The 25721-nt window shown below is 40.3% G+C and overlaps 3 protein-coding genes across 8 annotated transcripts; 2 read left to right on the plus strand and 1 right to left on the minus strand.

Moving 5' to 3' along the window:
* Nucleotides 1-280: 280 nt before the first annotated feature.
* On the plus strand, nucleotides 281-2132 carry LOC116928689 (upstream stimulatory factor 2). Of its 2 annotated transcripts, none has more exons than XM_032935787.2 (6): nucleotides 281-520; nucleotides 741-874; nucleotides 937-1059; nucleotides 1132-1286; nucleotides 1351-1482; nucleotides 1592-2132. In XM_032935787.2, exons 1-6 carry the CDS (start codon nucleotides 489-491, stop codon nucleotides 1769-1771), a joined length of 756 nt encoding a protein of 251 aa, XP_032791678.1. In that variant the 5' UTR covers nucleotides 281-488; the 3' UTR covers nucleotides 1772-2132. The 2 variants fall into 2 exon arrangements, with proteins under 2 accessions (XP_032791678.1, XP_032791677.1); XM_032935786.2 differs by having other exon boundaries at nucleotides 282-520; nucleotides 1589-2132.
* On the minus strand, nucleotides 2089-4402 carry LOC116928688 (kelch domain-containing protein 3). Of its 5 annotated transcripts, none has more exons than XM_032935784.2 (12): nucleotides 4224-4402; nucleotides 4063-4110; nucleotides 3782-3893; nucleotides 3603-3709; nucleotides 3289-3540; nucleotides 3125-3229; nucleotides 2960-3068; nucleotides 2777-2863; nucleotides 2583-2691; nucleotides 2406-2524; nucleotides 2261-2339; nucleotides 2089-2193 (listed from the first exon to the last, which is right to left on the minus strand). In XM_032935784.2, the coding sequence occupies exons 2-12, from the start codon at nucleotides 4099-4101 to the stop codon at nucleotides 2130-2132; spliced, it is 1182 nt and encodes a 393-aa protein (XP_032791675.1). In that variant the 5' UTR covers nucleotides 4102-4110; nucleotides 4224-4402; the 3' UTR covers nucleotides 2089-2129. The 5 variants fall into 5 exon arrangements, with proteins under 5 accessions (XP_032791675.1, XP_032791674.1, XP_032791676.1 ...); XM_032935783.2 differs by having other exon boundaries at nucleotides 4063-4145; XM_032935785.2 differs by having other exon boundaries at nucleotides 4063-4130; nucleotides 4211-4402.
* Nucleotides 4403-4591: 189 nt separating this feature from the next.
* Nucleotides 4592-11498, plus strand: LOC116928685 (Fanconi anemia group M protein homolog). Its single transcript, XM_032935777.2, has 7 exons — nucleotides 4592-5161; nucleotides 5219-5617; nucleotides 5678-9230; nucleotides 9301-10139; nucleotides 10241-10486; nucleotides 10558-10750; nucleotides 11061-11498. The coding sequence occupies exons 1-7, from the start codon at nucleotides 4765-4767 to the stop codon at nucleotides 11155-11157; spliced, it is 5724 nt and encodes a 1907-aa protein (XP_032791668.2). The 5' UTR covers nucleotides 4592-4764; the 3' UTR covers nucleotides 11158-11498.
* Nucleotides 11499-25721: the final 14223 nt, after the last annotated feature.

A 25721-nucleotide genomic window follows, 5' to 3' on the forward strand; every position in this document is an offset into this window, starting at 1 on the left:
CAAAGACCGACAGTAAGGTTTATCTTTTTTAATCGGTGAGTAAATTTGAATAATGTTGATAAGTAGTGGAACAACTTAACAAAAAAAAATTCAAATAATCTCCGTTCGTGTCTAGTTTTAAACTAAAAGTGTGCGTCATATGAAACTAAATATAACTCCCGCACGGTCTCCCTACCAGAGCTCGCATACCATTTTCGGTGGTTACGTTATTTTTTTTCAACTACAGATGTCTCTGAGTTGGCTTGCCTTTCTCTTTTCCTCTCAAGTTCCCGAGTTTTCCGAGTCAAGGGAATCTAATGGGCGATTCGTTCAAGCTGATTGCAGCAGGGCTGGTCACCTGACTTGGCCCGATCCCCGTGACGTTTTCATTTTTCTTGGATGATTCAAATTTGAAAAATATTTATCACCGCGTGGTCTTTTTTTTGTTCTTACCTGTTATTTGAATTCGACTTCTATCCGGTTTCGGTTTTTTGTTTACCTTACAAATCATGGACAGTCTTGAACAAGGAATTGGCAATAGGTACGTTTTAATCTCTTCGTGTATACAAATAGGATTTTCGTGATCGAGTAAACTGCAATTCCCTTATGTGCTATTAATCAATGCTATTAAGCATTTCTAGAGAACATAATAATTTTTTAACTTCTGAGATTGTATTAGAACTGTTTTAAGAGGGCTGTTGTATGAAAATGACTTTCCTCCACTTGAATGATTGATTCATTACTTTACCATCATTGTAAAGCCCTGACAAAGACAGTGGAGATGACCCCGAGATGTTAGCTGATGATAGAATTTTGGCACCTGGAATAACTATTGTCGAAGAAGAAGGAACTCTTACTGCTGCCGACCTTGGTGGAAACTCAGTTCCTAATGAGAGTAAGTTATCATTTCATTATACTGCTTTTTTGTATGCTAATTTTCCAGATTTTTTTTATTAGATGCTGTAATGTATAGGGTTATGCAAGTTGGCTCTTCTGGAGAAATGATAGAATTGCCGCAAATTGTTACTGGAAATTTCACATCTGGAACTGCTCAGCCAGCGCTCATAAATCCCCTTAATAGTAAATCTACTGTTATTTCAAATCAGGTCAAATTCATCATGTCTATCTGTTTGTTGCATCACATCTGAGTAGCAGGACAGTTCTACATTGTTGGAGCACCACCGGACATGTTGACTGGAGGGACCCCACGTACAATTGCACCGAGAGGAAATGTTCCAACAACAAATGTCCAAGTTAACAGAGATCCACCTGCTTCAAGAACAACGGGGGCTGGGCATGGCGAACCTGTTAGTTATGCTTTATCACTAAAGTAGTTTATGTCAACGACTTACGCAAGTTTGGCTTTTGCAGAGAGACGATCGACGTCGAGTAAGCCATAATGAAGTGGAACGCCGCCGGAGAGACAAAATTAACAATTGGATCCTAAAATTGGGAAAAATTATGCCAGATTCCGTTCACAATGACGCAGGAAAAACTGGTCAGGTAAAGAAACCAAAATAACTCTTCAAGGCATTGTTTTTTTCTTTCTGGGTCTAGCCCAAGGAATATGCTGCTCTACTATTTCTCTTTATGATTTTTTCTTGTGCAGCAGAGTAAAGGCGGAATCCTTTCAAAAGCCTGTGACTACATCACTGATATACGAAATGCTAACCAACAATTAGCTGAAGCACTCCGCCAGTCGGAACATCACGTTGAAGAGTTACAGACAGAAAATGCTGCCTTGAGAAAAGAACTAGAACAGCTACATATGTCCGGAATCGGCAAGAGCTAAGATCGTAAAGGTTATGAATCTTTTGTGTTGTCGGTAATTTGTTTTCGTTAATTTTAAACATGAATAGTGAATTCTGCGCGTGTCGTCTGTATAAAATAGGACTGAATGTTTCGTTTTGATTCTGTGTCGATCAAGCAAGACAAAAATGTTGGTCGTTTGCATTTCTCCGGTAATTGTTATTCTTTTCCCACTGCAATTTTTTAAAACTTCTGAACTGACCACCGGGGAGGTTCTCCCATTTTCTTAAATGATTGTGAAATAATCGCTGTTCAAAGCAGTTATTTGAACATATCCTTGTACAATTCAACCAGTCAAAATAAGAAGGTAAAAGAAATGGTTTAATACAACACAGTTAAAACTACCCTGCATTATTTAAAGGCTTCGTCACATTATTAGGGAAAGTCATTGCTCTAATTTCGAACCTAGGAATAAAATAGAACGTTGAATGTAATGTACGCAACATTTTAAATCTTGTGGTATCACTAATACCTGATGGATTCTGGTAAGGCTTCGACGTTGAGTTTGTGCTCTATAACGTTCGTGATGGCCATTGTCTTTAAGGAAGGCGCTAGAAGAATAGAAAATTTACAATGAATAATTGATTTTTTGTCCCCTTTTAAATGCTTCGCTTTACCAAAATCTAGAACAAATAAATCATTGTGATCCATTAAGGGAGATTCGATTGGTTCCAATCCAGGGTAATTCTCACGCTGCTGGTTTGCTGTCAAATTCAGGTTCAGATCTGGGTGCGGACTGAGAAAAATAACGATTAGAAGGAATTTACATGAACATCGGGAAGAAAAGAATCAACCTTGTTCCACCAAACAGGAAGACTCGATCACCGATGACGCAACATGATTGCCGCCGTCTTGCACATGGGCCGTGACCTCTTGGTCTCACGACACACCAGCGACAATTTTCTGCAGCACAATTCGATGGGACACGTCGAACAAACACAAGTATACGGGAAAGAAGACTACAGCAATTATTGACTTATATTGGTACCTGGATCGTATCTCAACAGGTCGTTGTAATGCATTTTCAAAATGCCGTTGAATCCACCGAAAATAAAAAGATTACCCTTATAGGTAACTAAAACCAAAAAGTTAATTAATTAACGAACGCACATTAATTTAAAAAATAAAAATGATAAAATAACCCCCCCACAAAAACTGATGCATTACTTACACGCTGAATGACTTCTTCTGCCAACAGGACGAAATCCTGTTACATCCGGTCGATGCCATGTCTGCGCTCGAGTATCCAGAAACACAATTTGATCACAGTAAACTTCATCCTAATAGGGAGAATGGGTTTATTTTCAGTAATTTTTCAAGACACATGGAAACTTACCATAGAATGATGCGGTCCCAACTGATTTCCACGACCCCCAAAGATATACATGTAGTCGCCTATGGGGGTGCCTGAATGGAAGTCGCGATAACTGGGTGGTTCTCCCTTACAAGATCAAAACGCGTTAACGCCGACTACGGTTACACACACAAGAAAAATGTTACTTTGGTCTTCAAGTATCTCCATTCCATGGTTTTCAGATCTAACACGTGCACATCTTGAGAAAAGCGGTCGGTATCTTCTTCATAGCCACCGAAAACATACATGCAATTGTTAATGATGCAAGCGGAATGCCCATCCCTTGCTCTAGGGACTTCACCGCACACTTTCGGTTGTGACCACATGAGATTAGTTGTATCAAAACAGAATAATACATTGCAAGCAGCTTCATCATTCCGTCCACCCCAAATAAATACCTAAATATGCAAATGAACTTAGGAACAGCTAGTTGATACATACTCCAGAATGAATGACCTACCAAATCATTGTGCACAACAGCAGTATGGCCATAACGCTGATATGGTACTAGATTATACTGAGGACTGTTACGGTCTGGGTTTTTTGCTGCATTCCACCTATAATTAACTACCCAGAAACATTTAAAAAGGGGTTAATAGAAGGATTATCATATTTTCAGCTAACAATCACAAAATTTACCAGTGTTCAAAACATGAACATCCATAGGTCTTTTCAGTTTGTAATCCTCACCCGTGCAATAACCCCCAAATGAGAAAATTTTTTCATTGACAGCCACTGCTGCATGATTAACCTGTCAAAACACAAAGTAGTTTAATAAAACACAAAGTGGTTTCATTAAAATAAAGTACACACTAGAACTCAAAATATGTTTATGTTAAATTTATGGGCAGTTGCCACTCAGGCAAACTAATTGTCTGCCCTTGACAGTTTCGAGTAGGATTCTGTATTTGGTAACTTACTCTGCGAGGACCGCCTTCTAGTCGGACCGTCCACGGCATCCCAACCTACTCAGAACATCAGGAATAAACTGAATTTCACTAAGCTTAACAGATACAAATAATAATACATGTTAAGCTTAAAAGTTATATTACAAATCAAGAAACAAACCAAAAATTATTACTGCATTTGAGAAATTTAACAAAATAAGGCACGAGAGTGTATCTTCACTCTCAATCAGATCTGTCCTTCCACGAGACGAAATTTATCAACATTAGACACACCGAAAATTAAAGGATGGTATTTAGGAACAGAAAGAGCAGACGACAAACAACGTTAACTTGGCCTGGGGCCGTGCCGCTGTGGCAACCAGCGAGGATGGGCTAGGCCAACTAAGGCTGCAAACAAATGTTCCATGGCTAAACCGTTGACGCAACGACGTCTTTTTAAATAAGACAAATAAATTAGGTTTCAAAAGTTATGTAAAATAAATAAAAACTAAACGTAGAGAACGAAGAGTATGCCTTTTATGATGTTAGATGCTGCATTCCGTTACAAGAGGGCTTTTCGTAGCAGACGAAAACTATGATTTCAAATCAAATTGTTGCTTTTTATCAGTTATCTTCAAAAGTATTTCTTGCCTCCACAAAATTCCAGAACAAAAAATATGTCGGCAATGAGAATTTGTAAATGTTAGTTTTCTCACGTTTTGACTGCAATTGAAAATGAGCAAAAAACAGCAAACGTTATTCCAGTCTTGGCAAAATGGCACTAAAACCACAGAACCTAGTTTGTCGAGAAAAACAACGTCAAATGAAGATTTGATGGTGATCGACAGTGACGAAGATGATGATTTATTACGAAAGGCTCTTGAAGAAAGTCTTCGAGACTATGAATCAAACTGTAAAACAAACGTTCCGTCGCTATCACATTCATTATCAACTTCTGGATATTCAACAGAAACACCTACATCGACTCTTGAAGAGCATTTACCAGGATTTGATATTGCTTCAGGAAATACATGGTTTTACCCAACTAATAAACCAATAAGAAAATATCAGAGAGACATTGTTGAAACAAGTTTGTTTCACAATACTTTGGTCACTTTGCCAACTGGATTGGGTAAATTGCAATTCTGTGTTCTGTAGCTTGAATGTTAATGATAAATTTCATTTACAGGTAAAACCTTTATAGCAGCTGTAGTTATGTACAACTTTTTCAGATGGTATCCTAGGGGCAAAATTATTTTTATGGCCCCTACCAAACCATTAGTTGCTCAGCAAATCCAAGCTTGTTATGAAATTATGGGGATCCCTCTAGATGCTACAAGTGAGATGACTGGAGCCATGAGTCCAGCGGATAGGAAAAAACAATGGCAGGAGAAACGTGTATTTTTTCTTACGCCTCAAATTCTTACCAACGACATCAGCCGTGCCGCTTGTCCGGCCAATGAAGTCAAATGTTTGGTCCTCGACGAGGCCCATAAAGCATTGGGGAACTACGCTTATGTTCAAGTAGTTCAAGAACTGTGCAAACATGGGGCTATTTTCCGGATACTGGCGTTAAGTGCAACACCAGGTAGGTCTTATGTGCATATGTTACTTATCGGTAGAAAACTCATTCTCGTTTATTTCCCAGGTAGCGATTTAAAAGCTATTCAACAGGTGATTGTTAATTTACGCATCTCAAAAATAGAAGTACGTAACGAAGACTCCCCTGATATAGTGCCTTATTGTCACAGCAGAAAGATCGACAAAGTGGTGGTGCCCTTAGGACCCGAGATCACCCAAGTGCGTGATGCATTCCTCAACATATTTGGCGTGTGTGCTCGGCGTTTGATGGAAGCAGGCGTTCTATTCTCGAAAGACATTGGTTCTCTAACCAAGTATATGCTACTACAATCCCGTGACAAATTCCGTCAGAATCCGCCCGACAATTTTCCTCGTAATCGCTCCGGAATGATAGAAGGAGATTTCGCCCTCTGCATTACTCTGACACATGCTCTAGAACTTCTCCTACAACACGGCATTCGTGGATTCTATAACTTTTTAGCTGGAAAGACGGACGTAGTTGATGGCGAAACGGGTCACAATCGAACCCGTACGGAGTTGCTTAAAGTGAATGGGTTCAGCCAAATGATGGAGGATCTCAAGTCTAAATTTGGCAATGGCTGCCAAGTGGGCTCTGCTGTCAGTCACCCAAAATTGACGAAATTAAAAGAAATTGTTTTAGAGCATTTCCAGCAGGCTGAAAAAGAGAACAGGCAGACCCGCGTGATGATTTTTAGTCAATACCGTGACTCGGTTAATGAAATCGTGGCACTTCTTGAAGAGTACGCCCCTTTAATTAAAGCCATGAACTTTGTCGGCCACGGTAACAACACAACTGGTGTTAAAACTAAAGGATTCACGCAAGCTGATCAGATTCGCGTCATCAAACAGTTCACCGAAGGTAACTACAATACCCTAGTATCAACATGCGTCGGTGAAGAAGGACTGGACATAGGCGATGTTGACATGATCATCTGCTATGACGTTCACAAATCTCCTGTACGACTTGTCCAGAGATGTGGTCGCACAGGTAGAAAGCGTGACGGACGAATTGTCATGTTAATGACAGAAGGTAAAGAAGAGCATGTGCACAATCAAAGCGTGTACCAGAAGAAAAATCTCCTCAAAAATATCGCTGATAATCCAAAGTTAAAAGAATTTCTTTTAAGTCAAGAACCACGTCTTATTCCAAGGCATCTTTCGCCTAAGTGCCATGAAATGCCTATGCATGTCACGACCGCTTTCCCACCACCAACGAGCCGTCCACGAAAGTCTAACGTTCCTTCGGCTAGCAGCAATGTAGTCGCCGGTCGAAAATCCAAGACAACCAAGTGCTACTACTTATCGGACACTGAAATGGACTACTGGGCGCAGAACTTCCAAACCAATCAACCCGTGCCGGTCCTCCCAGAATTAAATGCAAATGATTCTAACAACGATGGGCTAGATGGCAAACCGAAACTGAGTCTGGACAAGTGGCTGCCATGGCAATGCACCCTTCAGCCCTATCACACGGTCGGCCATTCGACGCTTACGAAACATTATGTCAACATTCTTGAGCACATCCAATCACACCGGGAGAATTCACACGAAAATCATCAACAGCAATTACAGATGGACACATCAGAAATTGGTGCCAACGCCATTTCATCTCCCCCACTAGATAATAGATCCGACGTTCTCTCTCCAAACATCGGACAGACGTTTTCGCGAACTCCACAAGCTCTGAGTTCGACAGTACATCATTCTGGACTTTACAGCCAAGATTTCCTTGATTTATTTCAAAGAGTCCCCGTCGGAATCGATTGCGTAGATATCCCTAGTCCTCCTCCATTTTGCTTTGACGTGTCAACGGAGACGTCAACGTTAGGAACGACTTCCTTCTCGAAACCGTATCGTAAACCCTTCGAAATACTTCCAGATCTGTCTGCCCCAGTTTCGAAGAAATCTACGGTCAACCATATCTGGGCGAAAGGTATGTCATCAGATCGATCGCAGTGGCAAACTGTACAGATAAACGCTTCAATTAATGACATAACAGCTGCACGATTGCCTTTCGTGGCTCCTTTTGCGTCTACCAATTCCGTTCGCAAGCCCGCTGAAGCTTGTCGTACCTACATGGAGTCGAACGTGAATGAAACAATCGCGATGCAAACGCCACCTAAATCTGAGCTTGAAACCTCTACTTTCTGTTTGGAACCATCACCTATTTTGTCTCAACGTCGGAAGAAAGGGCCAGTCAAACGGTCATTAGAGTGGGCTGCAGCTGCACCGGCCAAACGACTCAGAATGGATGGGAATGCTAATGAGCATGATTGGCAACGAAATCAAGTCGAGGTTGTGAAGAACAGGGTTACAGAAGAAGAAAAGCCGGACGTACCCAAAATCTCGGTTCATGATCAAAGTGTCTTATCAGTCACACAGATCGTAGATCTGTTTCACACATATGATGAACCTGCAAACGAAGCAAACGCGACGAAGAACATACTCCCGAATTTCGAGTTGGAAGTGGATTTTCTCGATAGCTTTTCACCTTTACCCGATTCTCCGAAGTCTGTTAAACAGGAGGTTACCACCACTGCTCTTATCACACCACTAAAAACAAAGCAAGGCCCTTCGCTTCTCACGGAATCCCCCGTTTTCGATTTCTTGGAAAACACTCCCTCTCCGTCACCAGCTCGGCCAAAATCAAAAGTGTCAATCCAGTTAGGCGTCACGTCGGAGTTTAAAGTCCAAAACAGGAAACCTTCTGTGGTGCCTGAGGTGAACTTTTCCCTAGATTTCCCCGACAGTTGGGATGACGAAGATGTGCTGGCACCGTCGCCTGTGCCACCACCTGCCCAACCGAAAGTAAAGCTCCAACAGCCAACGAAGCCCGTGCCCGCCTCAGTGCACGTTCAACTGTCACCACTAAATAGAACGGTAACAATTGACTTGAAATCGGCCTGGGACAAAGGTTTCGAGTTGAATTTGAGTGACTTGGAAGACATTGAATTGGTGGAGCAAGCTTACGAGAAACAAAGGACCGCAACGAAAACGGGTAATCTGATTACTGAACCAAAGATCGAAAATACTAAAACCGTAACAAACAACAATGATCCTCAGAAGATCATGCCAGCACCCAATGTTAAAGACTCTAGCGGTATCCGTCGAGAGCTCGATGATATTTTCGGTCCAGAAATCGATGACGATTCGATAGAGGTCGTTGAGAAACCACCGCCTGTCAAACCGGTTAAACCGCCCGTCTTTATTATTGAATCCGATGAGGACGTCGTTGAAGCTACTCCGCCTAAACAAATACCTGACATTTCTGAAATCACTCCACTGAGACCCATCAATGAGCGCATAACGACAATGACAAGTGATGAAGACTCGCCCTTGGTTTGCCGAAAGCTAAACTCCAAGCGAAATCCCCTCATGACGCAGTCAACTCCCGTTGCTCAGAAAACGGAATCATCCTTTCGACCTAAGCCATTGATCAAGCAAAGTAAACAAGCAGCCTGTGCTTTCCTGGATGAGGAAGCTGAACTCTCACTTGTCGAGGGCTCCTGTTCTGGTGATGAACTTGAGGAGACAAATAACGGCGATGGGTACGAGGGCAGCTTCGTCGACGACCTAGGAACCCAAGCCGTTAATGAAACGTAAGTAGACGCAAAGCTTGTGAATGGAGTAATAACGGACTAAACTAATATTTTCGTTAATTATTATCAGGATGAGAGCAGTTTACTTGGAAAGCGTAAAGAGTCCTGTGGCGCAACAGGGTTTTGTCTTCCGCCAGCCGGCCAGGCAAATGAATCGCAGTGAGATATTCTCACAGGCTGTCGTCGAACAGGATTCTGAATATGCGTTTGATTCGTTTTGCGTCGACAGCGATGATGCAGAAAAACTAGAAAAGACGACCAAGGACAAGTCGCCTTTGACGCAATTGCCAACTCGAGCCGCTCGAATACGAGCCCAAAGAATTCAATTGAATAGGCAACGTTCCACTTCGGCCGTTGTCCGACCACGCAAGAGAATCGCTTATGTGGATTCGTCCTCGGATGAGAGTGATGCTGGTCCTCCACCAAAGAAATCGATCAAATCCGAAACGTCAGTCGCCCCGCAGAGAACCACACTCGGATTGAATTCAGCCACTAACAAAGGGCCACCGAATCGGGTTGAACTTCCAACAAAGCCGGAGGATAAAAAGGACACTTTCCGTCGAGCCATTAACGAGACTAGTATGGTTCCGGCTACCGATCGAGCCGTATTTCTACCAACAGCCGGAAGCAGCGGGGCTATAATGAAAAATCCTATTAGAGTTGAGAGCAGTAGCAGCGCCAGCTGTAGTAGTGTCAGTTCTAGCAGCGTCACTAGTAGCATTGCCTCCAATCCTGTCCCTCTTTCGCCTCCTCGAACGTTGCTCATTAGCTCGAGACAGGTAGCTACGACCACCCAAATCATTTCTACCTTGCAAGTGAAACACCGTTGTGCCACGCATGTTTGCTCTTTCGATGTGGCTGATTTCGTTCTTAGTTCCCAACTTGGCGTCGTCCGCAAATTGCATTCCGGTAGGTTCGAGGCTGTTCGTGTCAGAGAAATCAGGAACTTCCTCATTTTTCTTTATTTCCCAAACTGATTTATTAACGATATGAGTACATTTCCGTCCTAGAATTCACCAATGGAGCGAGCCGATGCCGATTACAAGATCTGGTCCGCCGCCTGATGGCGTTGTACGACAAGCCTTATTTGATTGTGGAAGCGGATCGGTCGGCAGCGAGAGATCCGCGGTTCAACAACGGTTGCCCGCTACCCGACGCATCATCCGTCATCTTCAAACCGAATACGCCTTACTATTTGCAAACGCTAGCTACACTGGCCCAGACAGATCTGTCCGTCTTGTATAGCGACTCGCAAGGTATGTTTTGTTTTTCTCGCTATCCAAGAGCATTTCAAATGGTTTTTGATTCCATCCACCGACATTGATAGAACATACTGCCCGTTTGTTGAACGACCTGGGTCGTCAGGAATCACTCAGAGAATTGTCTCTTCCGAGAATAGAAAATCTAAACTCGAAACAGAATGATATTTTAAAGTTTCTTCAACGCATCCCCGAGATCAATCCGGCAGTGGCGGTGCTTATGGCCACGCAGTTCAAATCCCTTCGCGAGATCTTATGCAGGTTCGTAATTCGAATAATATTCTCCACGCCTGAATGCTTCTGGGCTTTACTCTCAGTTCTGCAAACCCCTCTTTCACAACCTATTTTACATCCAGCTTCCACCTCGTACGCTTTCAATTGCGTATTCTGAGTTTTTCCAATAACATGGAAATCTTCCCTTTCGTTCCTACTGTTCTCGTCTTTTTGCGTAATATGGCCGGCAAGGAATTCGTTTATGGCCTTTTGTTTCCGTAAACTTCTTTTTGTCTCACTTGACTTTTTATGTTTGTTAAATCTATATCTCTTTTTCTGTTTGTATTTGTTATTGCAGTTCCGTCGAAGTGCTTACCCAGCGTTGTAAAATCACTGCCGGTAAAGCTCGGAATATCGCCCAAGCCTTTCGAGTCAACCAGGCACCGTCTAGATGATGGCTGGATCGTGCCGCAGTAGCCTTAAACTATACCCGAAATTATTAAATATTGCTGTGATATATGTAGTATTCTTCATCGGCTGTTACTTTATAAACATGGGTATGTGTTGGTTGCTACGTTTACCTACAAAATGCGTTTTTTACGTGGAAACTTCGAATTTTAATGATGGGAAGAATGAAGTCATTAATTGTCTTATTATTACTACTATTATTAATTTGTATTTTTATTAAATTTTTTTTTTTGTTTCGGCAATTTTTTGTGATTCTCTTGATACGATAGTCGCATCTCATCAGGCGGATCACGCGTGAAAGCATTTCAATACATCCACATTTACGTGTCGTCTGTTCATCTTCTTCCCAGTTCCACCTAACAATTTAACAAGGATGCGATCTTTATGCATTCCTTTTGGCAACCGTAACGAATGGCATGTAGACAAAGAGTATGCATGTTGTGCAAGTATTTGGAACAAAGTTATCATCGTGTCCTCAATGCAACGACACCAACAGACAACAATCCATGGTACCACTCAAATTCACGCTCTTTCTAAAACGAGGATTTCGTTTCAGCACTGCGTCGTTAACGACGAAAACCAAGGAGGCTGAAGGGGTCGCTAGGTAATGACCGAGCGCAGAGCACTTGAATGTGCTGCTTTTGATTCTCGTTGCTGGTGATCGTGAGCAACCAATCGTATGATGAAGTCCGTCATTTCCCCAAGACATTGGAGACGAATCCTGGAATCTTTGGGTTTCATCTCTCTGGTGACACGTTGAAGTCAACTTGATCGCGTCAAGTGCACGATCGACGCTACATGTCCTTTTTTATTTATAGCTACCCTCCGTAGCTACTATGAAATCCTACGTAAAACTATAGGGAAATAACGAAATTGTTTTCTAAAATCGGCTATTTGGAGGGATCGGATGAATCTGTGACGTCTCGCTTGGCCAGCTAGTAAAATCTTGTAACGATTCAAAGACGAACACGATATCACCGAAAAGCGTTGCAACTCATTGGATGTGATAAGATCTTCTCGTGAGTTGAGGCAGCTGTCGTTTGGATGGTGTTCAGTCTTTTCCTCGTTCATTTCCCGTCGACCTCGTCGTCGGGGAAACTGGATGCCGTAGTTTGAACAGTGAGTATATAGACCTGATTTCGACAGTATCTATTTAGAGCCCGCCATCAGAAAGGACGTTTGAAAATTTCGCAAAAGAGAACGAGAGGGCGACGCGTCCAAGATCGAGGGATTGGATAATCAAGTGAAAGAGCCCCCCATAGTGATGTTTCTCTAAATACGAACGAGCGACGGAACAAGAATTGTAGGAAAGATGTCTGTCTACGTTATATACAGTAAGCAATATCGACGTTATTATCTACCGCATTAAACCTGTATAGCGCCTATGATTGGATTTGGGGTCCAGATTCAAGTCAATAGAGAAATATGGCAGATCGTCTTTTTTTTTCATCGTTTCTTCTTTAGAAAAGAATCAACTTGCATATACGCCGCTATACAGAGAAGTTCTACTCGTCTCGTCATCTCACACGACCAAAAATGGAGGGTGGACCGGACACGCCATTGCCAGACAGAGCCAATCTCTGTTTGCGATGGAAGAGTAAAAAAAAAAGGAGGGAAAAGGAAAAGAAGCTGAAGAAAATCTTAGACGTCCTGCTTTCTTGTTGTTGGTATTTTTGGCTCTGCATCAAACTCGTGGCTCGTCTGGTGTAGAATACAGTAAGACTTATACACACGTGAATACCTCATGGTCGGGACGCCGGGTGTAATTGGTTTCTTTCAGTCGGCAATATCCGAGATGCTTCTGTCTCATGGGCGAGTAGGTGGACGGAATCTCGCGTCGCACTCGCGAATGTACTCTCGTTTTTTTTTCTTTTGGCTTAGCCTTGCTCGTAACTTCTGATTCTGACCGTCTGTAAAAAGAACCTTTGATGCCGACTGTCTCGTTTTTTTTTCTATGTCGATATGTTTTGCCCTTTTTCTCCTTTATGAAACAAAATCATTTGCCGTTGACGTTACATTCACGCAGAATGTGCACGAATGTTTACAAAACAATCAAATAGTTTTTCATTGTGCAAGTCTACCAAGTTAAAGTCTAACAGAAATTGAGTTTTCAATCATCAAAAATAGAGGGATTGATTTAGCGAGAACTTGGAGAGCGTGGGACGAAAATAACAAAGAGAAACCACTAATTAGATGTCATTTATTCACCAAGTAATCCAGGGCCACACAACGGTCCCCTGCTCTCGTGCTCTTTGTTCTTTGCTCGCAGCGAGAGAAAGGATTAAAATAAAGAGAGACACGGAGGTATGCTTATCAAATAAACAAAACCCCAGTACGAGGGGGGAAAAAATGATTTTAAAAAATGTGGAGAGCACCAGCGAGAGATGGAAACTTGTTGTTAAGAAATGAAACAGAGCAGAAATGGAGCAACAGATAAGAGGAACGCGAGTTACTCCGCTTCAGTAGAGGAAAGCTTGGGGCAGGCTTAAAAGTTTGCCCGATTTTCTTGAAGGGACTAATACATCCACCATCCCCTCACAAATTCTGCTTTGAAAATCATGCCTGAATTGCAGATTACCTCCTCACCTGGTTAATTAGTTTTGGTGTATTGGTGAAACTTGGAACAGCCACAGTTCGTAGACCCAAAACATAAAATATTCAAATTCCGACATAAACCTAAGTTGGAAGTCGGGAGGTTTTTCGGGACGCAGTGCTCTTTAACTATTCGGACACGTCGTCTATTATTCATTTTGTTATAGCCCCACCCACTTCAGCGTAGATCATGCAGATGGAGAACGTCGCATAACGAAAGATTCCAGTCAGAAAGGGAATCAAACGGTATAACGATATTCTCCTACAAGATGCCTACACTGCTGTTTTTTCTGGTATAGACAGAACTTAACGGATACGTCAAAAATAAAGACAATGGAAGCCATCAAAGATTGAAAGTGCCTGGATGCGAAAGAAAAACCACGAAGTGTTTGTGCAGCCGGTTCTATACGAAACATAAACAATGCACGAGAGCCCGAAGCAACCCATGATCTTCGCAGAGAGTCTGTTAGTAGTTGTACATGAATTTTTGAAAGAACACATACACATTAACTCTCTCAGCCTTACGACCTCGTCTTGCCAGTTTCCATCGTTGCTACGAATGGATTCACTTAAATGATAAAGAGGCTCCTTGGACGGACGCCGGAGGAAGGAGGCTCTATCGAATGGCAAGGTAGGTGCATGTAGCTATACATGCTATACTTTCAAGAAGATTTTCTGTTACCAAACTAAAGGAATAAAAATAAGAAAAGAGATAGCAAAGGTATAAGAGCAAAAGGAGACAGAGAAATGGTGAAAAGAGTAGGCAGCAATGGACGCCTTCGTGTCAGATTCTGGCCTGGAAATCATCCGAGACGTGCCCGAGATTAAATGACGGGGACTGGAGAGTGAACGAACGAAAACGAGAAGGAGAGAGAGAGAGAGAGAGAGAGCTAGCGAGATGCGCTTTTAAAAGCAATCAATAACCACTGTGCCGCACACTCACGCATAGAAGCACGCTCGAGTGTCGCGCACGCTGTCTTCTCCCTCGTCTCGGTTCACTCCTCTCTCTTCTCTTTCTTATACTTTAGCTCCACTCTACTTAACTCCTTCTTCGCTGAATATATCCTCTAGAAGGTTTTGGAATCAAACAGGCCGTTTGCGAGGATATACTCTTTTTTTTCTCTCTTTGTTTGTCTTCTTCTCAGTATATTTTCTGTCTGCTTTCTTTTCTCCTTCTTTTCTTCTTCTTTAAATGTTTTTCTTTTTATGTAATGCAAGCTGTGGGTTTTACTTGTAATCTGTAAAGAAAAATCGGTGAGAGCCGACGAAGCGCATCCAATATCCAGCGCATCAGTTAACAGTAGATATCTTCCATTTTTATTTCAAAAGAAAAACAGGCAAAACGGAATCACCGAGTATAATCTTGTTTGTGCTGATCAAAAGTATGGAAGCATGACATGGATGATAAGACAATTTGATTTCGAGGAGCAACGAAACGCAATACACCATAATGAAAATGAAAGAGGTAGAACTGCAAAATTCGGGGAAAGGTTGTTTTTGCCAACCAACTCTGATATAGGCAATTATGGAAGATATTGTGCTATACCTTTCTCTGAAATACGTGTCAGGCTTGAATTTCATCTTAAGGCTTGTCTACCTAACTTGCTATATCACGTCTGAAGCCGAAAGGCATTGACAAATTTAAATTTTTAAAAGAAATAATTTTCATAGAGACATATAGAAAGGGATGACTATAAGAAGAGAAAGACTTCACTTGAACACATATACGACTATTGCCTGAACCAGGCATTCTCCACTTATAGTGACGACAGCCATCCGCCATACTAACAGAACATGAAAAAAGTAATCTAATACAGCCAAACTAACGGCACAGTACCATGAAATTTTTTGAACTTAAAAAATAAAAAATAAAAAATGTCAGTTTTTTTTGTTCTTTTTTCGGTAAAATATAATTTTATTTTGAACCAAAATCATGCATAGTTCTGCTCCAATTAATTTAATTTAACGAAAATAATCGAAATCAAAAGCACTTTCGTTAAGTCAATCACTTTTAATTTGAATAACTCATAAACTGCACCCTAGCTTAAAATAAAGCTTGTTTTCTTCATCCTCGTTTGATTTGGAACCCAAATCATGCATAGTTTGCTGTAATTAAGTTAATTTTAAGAAAAAAACTAAAATGTTGCAAATTTTGCCCGGGACTTCCCCGGGGGATTCCCCTAATTTTTTGTCAAAAACTGCAAATTTTTACATCTCTTGGAATTCCATAAAATATAACCCATTATAACCCAAATTTAACGCTGATTCCGAATAAATGATTAGTTTTTCCATCCGTTGAGCGGTTGTTGAGTAAATTGCGATTAAAGTGCATTTTTTAGGGCATTAACTTTGAATTTTTATTACTCGAAAACTATCGTTGCTAGGTCAAAATAAATTCGATATTCGTCATCCTCGTTTAATTTGGAACCACAATCATGCATAGTTTGCTATATTTAGTTAAATTTTAAGGAAATAACTGAAATAAGAAGTAAACTTATTTAAGCGCAATGAATCTTAATTTGAATAATTCCAAAACTATGAGAGCCAGATCAAAATAATGCACATTTTTGTAATTAATATTCTATTTTACACCTAAATCATGCATAGTTTGCTATAATTAAGTTAATTTTAAGAAAATAATTGAAATCAAAAGCGCTTTTTTTAAAGCCAATCAAGTTTAATTAGAATAACTCAAGAACTATGTATCGTAGATAAAAAAAACGCACATTTTTGCGATTCTCGCTTCATTTTTCATCTAAATCATGCATAGTTTGCTATTATTAACTTAATTTTAAGAAAATAATAGAAATCAAAAGCGCTTTTCTTTAGACCAATTACTTTTAATTTGAATAACTCATAAACCATGCACCCCAGCTTAAAATAAAGCTTGGTTTCTTCATCTTCGTTTGATTTGGAACCCAAATCATGCATAGTTTGCTGTAATTAAGTTAATTTTAAGAAAAAAACTAAAATGTTGCAAATTTTGCCCGGGACTTCCCCGGGGGATTCTCCTAATTTTTTGTAAAAAACTGCAAATTTTTATATCTCTTGGAATTCCATAAAACATAACCCATTATAACTAAAATTTAACGCTGATTCTGAATAAATGATTAGTTTTTCCATCCGCTGAGCGGTTGTTGAGTAAATTACGATTAAAGTGCATTTTTTAGGGCATTAACTTTGAATTTTTATTACTCGAAAACTATCGTTGCTAGGTCAAAATAATTCGATATTCGTCATCCTCGTTTAATTTGGAACCACAATCATCCATATTTTGCTATATTTAGTTAAATTTTAAGGAAATAACTGAAATAAGAGTGAAACTTATCTAAGTGCAATGATTCTTAATTTCAATAATTCCAAAACTATGAGTGCCAGATCAAAATAAGGCACATTTTTAAAATTAATATTCTATTTTACACCTAAATCATGCATATTTTGCTATAACTAAGTTAATTTTAAGAAAATAATTGTAATCAAAAGCGCTTTTTCTTAAGCCAATCAAGTTTAATTAGAATTAATCAAGAACTGTGTATCCTAGATCAAAATAACGCACATTTTTGCAATTCTCGCTTCATTTTGCATCTGAATCATGCATAGTTTGCTATAATTAACTTAATTTCAAGAAAATAATAGAAATCAAAAGCGCTTTTCTTTAGACCAATTACTTTTAATTTGAATAACTCATAAACCATGCATCCTAGCTTAAAATAAAGCTTGGTTTCTTCATCCTCGTTTGATTTGGAACCCAAATCATGCATAGTTTGCTGTAATTAAGTTAATTTTAAGAAAAAAAACTAAAATGTTGCAAATTTTGCCCGGGACTTCCCCGGGGGATTCCTCTATTTTTTTTTCAAAAACTGTAAATATTTTTATCTCTTGGAATTCCATAAAACATAACACATTATAATTAAAATTCAACGCTGATTCTGAATAAATGATTAGTTTTTCCATACGCTGAGCGGTTGTTGAGTAAATTGCGATTAAAGTGCATTTTTTAGGGCATTAACTTTGAATTTTTATTTCTCAAAAACTATCGTTGCTAGGTCAATATAAATTCGATATTCGTCATCCTCGTTTAATTTGAAACCACAATCATCCATATTTTGCTATATTTAGTTAAATTTTTAGGAAATAATTGAAGTAGGATGCGAATATTGATCTATTGGAATCGTTAAAAATTGCACGTTATGATCTAAATTAAACGCTGAATTCGGGACAAATATTAATATATTCCAATTCATGTCCACTTTCGAAGAGTACGTGTATCTAATTTACCTAATACAAATTGGATCAGTATTCTTTAAGATTATTATACGCTGTCTGTCCATCCCGCTTTTGTATATAATCATCACAGAAATTCCTGAATAAAAAAATCGGATTTATTTGCTTTCTTTCCGTTGGCATAACAGCAGCTTTTAATTCTATTCGACACCAACTGACGAGCGATAAGAAGCTTCGTCCTTATTTCTTTCTCATCGTCTGAATGCCAACTTTATAATAGACTTGATCAATGGCAAAGTTAATTGGCTTTGCCATATCGTCGTCTACTTCACTCCCAGCTTAACGAATTTGAATGAGCCAAAAGAAACTATTCTTTTCTTCACGTTGGAGCCATCTTTTCTACGTCGTTATTGACGACTAAAGAACTCTCTTTTTCTTATCTCCAGAAAAAGGCGGAAGTTCTTTCCTGTCCATGTCACCGACTGCTCCTAGCGACAGCCTCTCGGGTCAATTCCTCAAGGCAATGACGATTTGTCCCTTCTTTTTCGTGCATGCTACACTACAGCCAATTCAAGTATGCTTAAAAAATAGAAGGAAGTAGCAAAGGGAGATCGAAAAAAAGAAAATTCACTTTTCGTGATCTTTTTACATTTTAATGGCATTTTAGACATGGCGCCAGTTTTCGACTTCGCTGTTCGTTCAAAGAACGAGACTAACAAAGTAAACATTTCACGTTCTAAAAAATAAACTATCTGATTTTGTGTGTTACACAATGTAGCTCGTCTTAATTTTTCGTGCACTCAACATATCAACAATACATGCGAAACAATGTGAAGCCTAACTTAAATCACATAATGCAAACCACCTGTGTTTTTACTCACGCACTCGCCCAAATACATGAACAATGACCCCTGGTTATCTGTTTGTACACGTGCATATATGTCCCCTGGCCCATCTGTTAGACTTCACTCAACCTGTTTGAATTGCCTTGATCCATTTGGACCGGGCATTATAGGAAAAGGCCGATCTGTAAACCTCTTTCCTTCCTTCTTTTGCATGTATTGAAGCAGGTGCATTAGAGAGCAAAGAGTATATGAGCCGATATGTGTTTACGAACTGATCGGGCTTCGCTTGAAGCAGCAGCTTTTGTAGCACTCGGCCCGTCTTCTAGCTCAACTCCTCTCAATCTCCATTACAACTTGAAGCGTTGCCTTCCTCCTAGCAACAGCAAGCATCCCTGAGTTCAGCAAATTAGTTCCATACGATGCATTGATCAACATATATACACGGGGCGGAGAGAAAAGCGGAAAGCATCAATGCAGAAACAAGAGATATTTAGATGGAGGAAAGCTGGCAAATAAGTTGCTATAGGAACAAGTGGCCGACTGTAGAGTGCAACAGAAGAGCATCATGTTTTGGCAACCAGAAAAGGACTGGTTGCTGCTAAATGTTATCTCCAGTAATCTGAAACTAGTGACACAGATAATTGAGATTTTTTTTTTTTGTATTAGACCTATTTCAAACGCGACCATTTCTCGTTTCATTGATTACTTCTAATCGGATTGCATCGGTTCGTATATGTGTACATTTCTCAGCTAAATTGAGACCGAGCCGATTACATGTTTCTTACTTCCATTCGTTACATCTTTTTCAATTAATGCCCGAGTCTCTTTTGTACGCTTTTGTAGTTGCTGGTCTTAGTTTGTATCGTGTGTCTGGTGCAAACGACCCAGCAATGAAATGCAATTAATGGCAGGTAACGAACTGAAATCAATAGGATAGAGAAACTCGGTCAAGTAAGACCAGCGATGTGACAAAAACACAGTTATCAAAAGAGCCATTATTGCAAAGGATATAAGTCTGACTGGTATATATCCTTGGCTATAGCTCCGTTTCTATGCGCCAGTGAAGCGCTCGATTTCTCTTCGCTCCCCTCTCTTTCTCACTGTCTGTGTCCAAGTATGTTTTCATCTCTTTTCTTTCATTCACTCCTTCTCTAGGAAACAGAATAGTTTCAACGAGTCTCACAGACAGTTATTATTGAGCAAGTAATGGAGCGTTGCCGAGCACCGGGAACGCAAGAGATGAGACAAAAAGGCGATCACCTAAATATAAAATAAAATACAAAAAAAGGAATTCGTTGTCTGTTTCTATCTTTCTTTCTTCTCTTTTCTCATGGGGTGTATGTTGACCAAGTAGCTGTTTTTCATTTCCCAAAGGTGGATATATAAAAGATATCAAGACATATAAACCCCACATCCAATTGGTTCGCACATCATTTTTGGGGGGGAATCACACCGTGGGGTAGAAGCTTTACTATATTCCTTCTTCGTTTGCTTCATCCTCTCTCTTTTTCACTCCTTTTCTGGCGTCTCCCATCATTTATTTATAACTGCTAAAGAAAGAGGGGCTCATCTTCTCGATGGGAGATGGAAAGAGTGGCGTGTACTTCAAAAAAAGGAGGCCGCCAATTTTATTTTACTTTTCCTTTCTGCTTCAATGGCACGCCGACTTTGCTATATAGACCAAACAACATCCGCTGATGACGATCCCTCCGAACTTCCCGGATGGTATTTTGGCTTAAGAACAACTCGATCGTATTTTGTGTAGCGTTCGCTGGGATTGCCAATGTTGTGCTTTTCTACTAGGTCTGCTTTTATTTTACCTATACAGAATAAGTATATAGTTACGTTTCCATTTTTATTGTTCTTACTTCAATGCGGCTGTACATATAGATAGATCTACCTTCCGGCCTATTGCTTTGCAAAGATTGAGCAGAAACACACCTATAGAAGATAAAACGACGTGTTTTTTGTTTGTTTGTTTTGTTTTTTGATGAATTTTTTTCTCTCTTTCTTCTTTCTCATTCTTTGTTTAAAAAGATCAGCATCCCTCTCTAGGATTTACGTCCGATTGAATGTGGAGCCTCGACGTTTTTCTTCTTTTCTCACGGCTGCGCCCTGTAGGCCAGACGCGCCGTGATATCGACTTAGCCTAACAGAAGAGGATAGGAAGCCAAACGGGGACACGTTGCCAAAAATTGAAATATACCAGACGGTATTTTCAACTCGATTATATACGTATAGATCCTATCTTTGCGTATCTCATCGTCTCTATTAATCCAACGTCATAATGTAAGGATTAGACACGTTTCCTAATTAAGATGACTGTAGGCCTATTCGAAATCTGTCGAGAAAATAAGAAAAACGCTTATGGCAACGGATGACATCAACCAATAATAGACCTGCTTTTTATTCTCTGCAGTGCTTGTAGGGCCATACAACAGTATAGGTCTTGGGCAGTAGCTATATGCTTTTTTAGTCTTGTCTCCTGGTTTTTCATTACAGCTATTCGGACTCATACCTTATAGCTTACAGAAATACGTTATGTAATACGTAAGCGGGTCGAATTTTGAAAACATAAAATAAACCCCACATAAGTCATCAGAATAATGGACCGACACCAACGCACTCACCAAATATCGTTAGAGTATTCCCTTAATCAGCGAGTGCTGAAGCTCCAAGGACTTTGTGTTAGATGGTATTAGATCTCTGTCGGACGTGGGATTGGAGGTAATGCTCTAGATTCAGTGTGGAATAAAACGATTAAATAGAAAGCGCAGCGAAAGTGATGAAAGAGAGAAAACAAAAAGCCTCTACTCCAAGGCTATTTCTCTGCTAGTTACTGCTTATTGTTTATCTCGCACATCTGAATCGCAGTGAATTGTTACATGAAAAAGTCCATTTTCCATTCTCATTAAATGTATTCACATTTATTTTGCATTCGATATGCAAAAACCTTGCCGGGGCTCACATTTCAGAAATCGTGACAATGCGAAAACAGTAAAATATTAGCAGAAACCCCATGGCGCCGGTATATAGGGACCACTTTTGTTTTTGGCACAAAGTTTTCCTTTACATTTCTCCCATTCTCTTTCCACGGAAATCAAACAGCCCTACTATCTATGGTATAGCAAACACAATCAGCCTGATGCTGTTCTGAGTAAAACGTGTAGTATACGCACGAGTTTGTTCTTCTGTAACGGCAATGGCGAGAAAGCGCAGCTTGAAGAGTAGTATGGCACCCTCCACAACAAGTACCGTATCCGCCGTACTCGAGAAAAAACTTTACACCAGCTATACGATGCCGGCTGATACTGATAACTTTCAACAGATAACAAGACGGAGGGGAGAGTGGGATAATATATTATGTTAAGGTCATAAGGTGTGAAGGATGTACGATACTAGAGGGAATCGGTCAAATGGCTCCGTTAGAGTGGGGCGAGGGAGTCTTAACACGACATTATTGGATCACTTCCGCTCCATCTACGTCTAAGCAAATGTGACCCAGGGAAGGCGGAATGAATATGTCGATGTGTTCAATCATAATATTTTAAAAATTTAAATCAAAGAAAAATGTGATCAGTTGATTTTGTCACATCTTAGTCATTTGAAACGCTTTTTTGAGTTTCCTCCTTATACAGCTTGCCGATCAAATTAGAAGCCCTTTCTTTTTTCTTAATTTCTTTGTTAGGTTGGTTGTGATTTTGTTAGCTTGCTCTATTCGCGCTTGAATGAATGCCTATTCTATATCAGCGACGAAGCTTGAGCCTTGTCCCAGTCTAATTCGTCGAAAGCAAATCATTGAAGCGACGTCTGCACATCAAAGATACGAAGATCGCAGAAAAAGGAAATTGGGGAAGACTTTCTTGTACCACTGGCCTGGGATTCAAGTGTTTCCCACTGTGTATTAGATAACATGGCTGCCGGAGCCACGTATCTAGGCCTAAATTGTCGAGTGGACGAAAATGATCGACTAAACTGGGTCGAGGACGAATGCATGCCGTCGTCAGCTGCTCCTTGATTCTGCTCGTCAGCGGAAAGACGGTCGTCAGGCGGACGGTGACCACATGGGAAATAAGCTGGAAATGGTCCTTTGCCTATCTGAATAACGCGGACAGGCCTATGACAAGGTCGATGTCAAATCAAAACAGAAAAGTGGACCATAAAACAAATACTGGGACATGCTTTAAGCCTCTACTAGACCATGTTTTTTAGGTTGCATCATTGCAAATAAAAATACTATCTGGAACATTAAGTTTGTATGCCATAAAAAGACGAACGAAGGTCGCAAAAAAAAACGAATTTTTTTTTCGGTCGGTTAGATTTTATTAGTCCTTTCGTTCTCGTTTTCTACTCTTGATCTCAACGAGGTGAGAGAAGAACAAAAAAAAGGGGGGGAATTCCGGTGGCAAAGTCTTCTTATTCCCAGATCTCTTCTCTTCTATTCGCTTTATAGACTATACACTCTACCTCCGTCGTGTCTATACTGTAAATAATTGTGTGTCTTGCTTCGCATTTTCATCTGATGGCGGCCAACAGCAGCAACACACAGGCTCTTGTCCAAATATTGATTCTCGAGTTTGTTTTTTCTCTCATGTTCTTTTCTTCTTCTTCTTCTTCTTTTTTTTTTTTATCCCCGTACTTTCTAGGAGCCAAAGCGATTCGACCGAAAAAGAATGAACACCCGAGCAGGAGAACTGCTAAGGGACATTGCAGGACGCCGTGCGCTCTTTCACACGCTCTCTCTCTCTCGTTCTCCTCCTCTTAACTTGACTCATTTTTTTTTTCTTCCTCCTTCTCAAGTTTTTATCACCCAGTGTCTCTCTATATATAGTCTGGAACGTTGTGTGTCTTTTCTCTTCTCGAATATTTTTTTTTTTTACATATCCGCATATTTTCATTTATCCTTCTCCTGTAATGCCTAAGAAGTGTTTGTAGGCTATCTCAACTCCCGAATTTAATATAGGGCAAAAGGTCTGTCTCCGTTATTCTTCCTTCCCCCCCCCCCTATTTTTTTCTTCGTCCATGTTTTTGTCTCAGCCTGTGATATCGATTGAAATGATGTTCTCAGCCAAGCCGTTCTAGCCCTCATCCCTTTCTGTATCTCCACCTTTTCGCTGTCATCAGTCTCTGTTCGGCATGTATAGTGACACCATTCCGTGTCGCACCATTATTGATAGGGAGCTTCAAACTATTATCTATTACAGCTGATTTTTTTCTCTCTCTCTCGATGGGGCATGATAAACTATGAAGCGAAAATAGTTAGACATCAAAACAACATGACGACCGTTTTTTCACATAGAAAAGGAATTGCGTAACATTGAATCGTATCTGATGAAAAACTCTCATCTACCTTCGAAATGTTCGCTAGACTCCGCCATTTTATTCTTTCAATTGTCTGGCAGTTAAAAATATGTTTCATCGGATGCAGCATACAGTTGACCTTGTTATTGATTTTGCCAGCTTTCACAAGTTAAATCAGCTTACGGCGAAAAGGGTGAGCTTTTTGTTGACACGAAGGCAGACGACAATGCCCAGTTAACTTTTCACGAACGCAGGTGCTGCATTCGCTAACTGGCCATTAACTTGTCATCGAAAAGAGTCCGTGTTCTCCTTATTTTTTAGTTCTTTTGTTGCTAAGAGGCAATGGCACTTGGAACTCTGCTATTCAAGAACAATCTTGTACGAAAAAAGAAAAGAACAACATCAGCAAGCGATGGTGAAGTGACACTATCGTTGGCTCATATATTACAGCAAATGAGCTCTCCTTTTTTGGAGGTACAAAAAATAATTTTCAATTCATTTCTCTTATTCTTTTCATTTGGAATTGCTTCACACGTTTTTCGTCGAGCTATTTCTTCTAAATCCATGTCAATGTATTGTCCTCTTTAATGTTGTCAATAAAACAAACACCGTCATGCACGGCAGTAACTAAATTAGCGTTAGACGTCACCGCAAAAGTTAGAAAGCAAAGCCGACTCGCAGTGCAAATAGACAAACAGTTAACTTTTCCATGTGCATACGGATGCATCATGGCGGGAGTTGTTAGCGGAGGAGTTACGTCCAAATTTTAACAGACTTTTCCTTAATCAGTTACAGCACGGCGTGTAACCGGGCAGACCTATCCAAACACGAGCGAGAACATCCAATTTGAAATGACACATTGCAGTATCCTATGACATCACAAGAGTGTCGAGACATTGACCAACAATATTGATCTTGGTGACAACGTTCTTTTGGTATTACATCACGCCAAAATTGTTGCAGTCACGTCTGCCAAAGTGGCTAGACGTAAAATATTTCCCAATAAGTTTCGGGTCTTCTTCCTTCTTTTTATTCCTGAAGGTAATATTTAACAAACAAAAAAATACTCTCCGCGTATGTCAGCCGTTTTGCCTTACGTCAGTAAATTTCGGGAGTGTCATCCGGCCTGAAATAAACATTGATTGGATGGCAGTGGTATAGGAGCTAGTAATGGATGTCCAGCTGATATGGAAATTTTACCAAACAGGGTTTTCTCACCGCTCAATCTTTCACAATTTTTTGCTTCTGTTTTCTTCCTTCTCTTCATCATTTTTTTATTTTGGCCTTTCCATTTTTTTTTATTTCCCTATTTTTGTTCTCTGGTCTATTTTCGTCGTCATTCGAGTCTCTTGGCCGCTTTTCCACTGTCTTGCCTTCCTTTTCTTGTGTTTACCAACTCGGAGCCGAAGGAAATTGTCCCGGCTTTCCATCTGACGGCTGATATCCTCCCACGCACACTGGCCTTTTTTGTTTATTTTCCCGCAGAGACCATGCGATTACAATCGGTCGAATGATGGAACAGACCCAACAGTCCAATGGCAAAAGAGCTAGTAAAGAAAAACAAGGGAAATGTCCAAACCGATGGATGG

The sequence above is a fragment of the Daphnia magna genome, linkage group LG8 (assembly GCF_020631705.1).
Source record: "Daphnia magna isolate NIES linkage group LG8, ASM2063170v1.1, whole genome shotgun sequence".
Classification (NCBI taxonomy): Eukaryota; Metazoa; Arthropoda; class Branchiopoda; order Diplostraca; family Daphniidae; genus Daphnia; species Daphnia magna.

What these genes read in the sequence shown, in the direction of transcription:
- LOC116928689 (XM_032935786.2), top strand. Translation starts at nt 489, where the DNA reads ATGGACAGTCTTGAACAAGGAATTGGCAATAG. An exon ending in AAACTCAGTTCCTAATGAGA is followed by an intron (nt 875 to 936) that starts GTAAGTTATCAT and finishes TTTTTTTATTAG; the next exon opens with ATGCTGTAATGTATAGGGTT. An exon ending in ACGCAGGAAAAACTGGTCAG is followed by an intron (nt 1,483 to 1,588) that starts GTAAAGAAACCA and finishes TTTCTTGTGCAG; the next exon opens with CAGAGTAAAGGCGGAATCCT.
- LOC116928685 (XM_032935777.2), top strand. Translation starts at nt 4,765, where the DNA reads ATGAGCAAAAAACAGCAAACGTTATTCCAGTCTTGGCAAAATGGCACT. An exon ending in GGCGTTAAGTGCAACACCAG is followed by an intron (nt 5,618 to 5,677) that starts GTAGGTCTTATG and finishes TTTATTTCCCAG; the next exon opens with GTAGCGATTTAAAAGCTATT. An exon ending in ACCCAAGCCGTTAATGAAAC is followed by an intron (nt 9,231 to 9,300) that starts GTAAGTAGACGC and finishes AATTATTATCAG; the next exon opens with GATGAGAGCAGTTTACTTGG.
- LOC116928688 (XM_032935784.2), bottom strand. Translation starts at nt 4,101, where the DNA reads ATGCCGTGGACGGTCCGACTAGAAGGCGGTCCTCGCAGA. An exon ending in CCTGTTGAGATACGATCCAG is followed by an intron (nt 2,692 to 2,776) that starts GTACCAATATAA and finishes ATTGTGCTGCAG; the next exon opens with AAAATTGTCGCTGGTGTGTC. An exon ending in TTCCTGTTTGGTGGAACAAG is followed by an intron (nt 2,525 to 2,582) that starts GTTGATTCTTTT and finishes TATTTTTCTCAG; the next exon opens with TCCGCACCCAGATCTGAACC.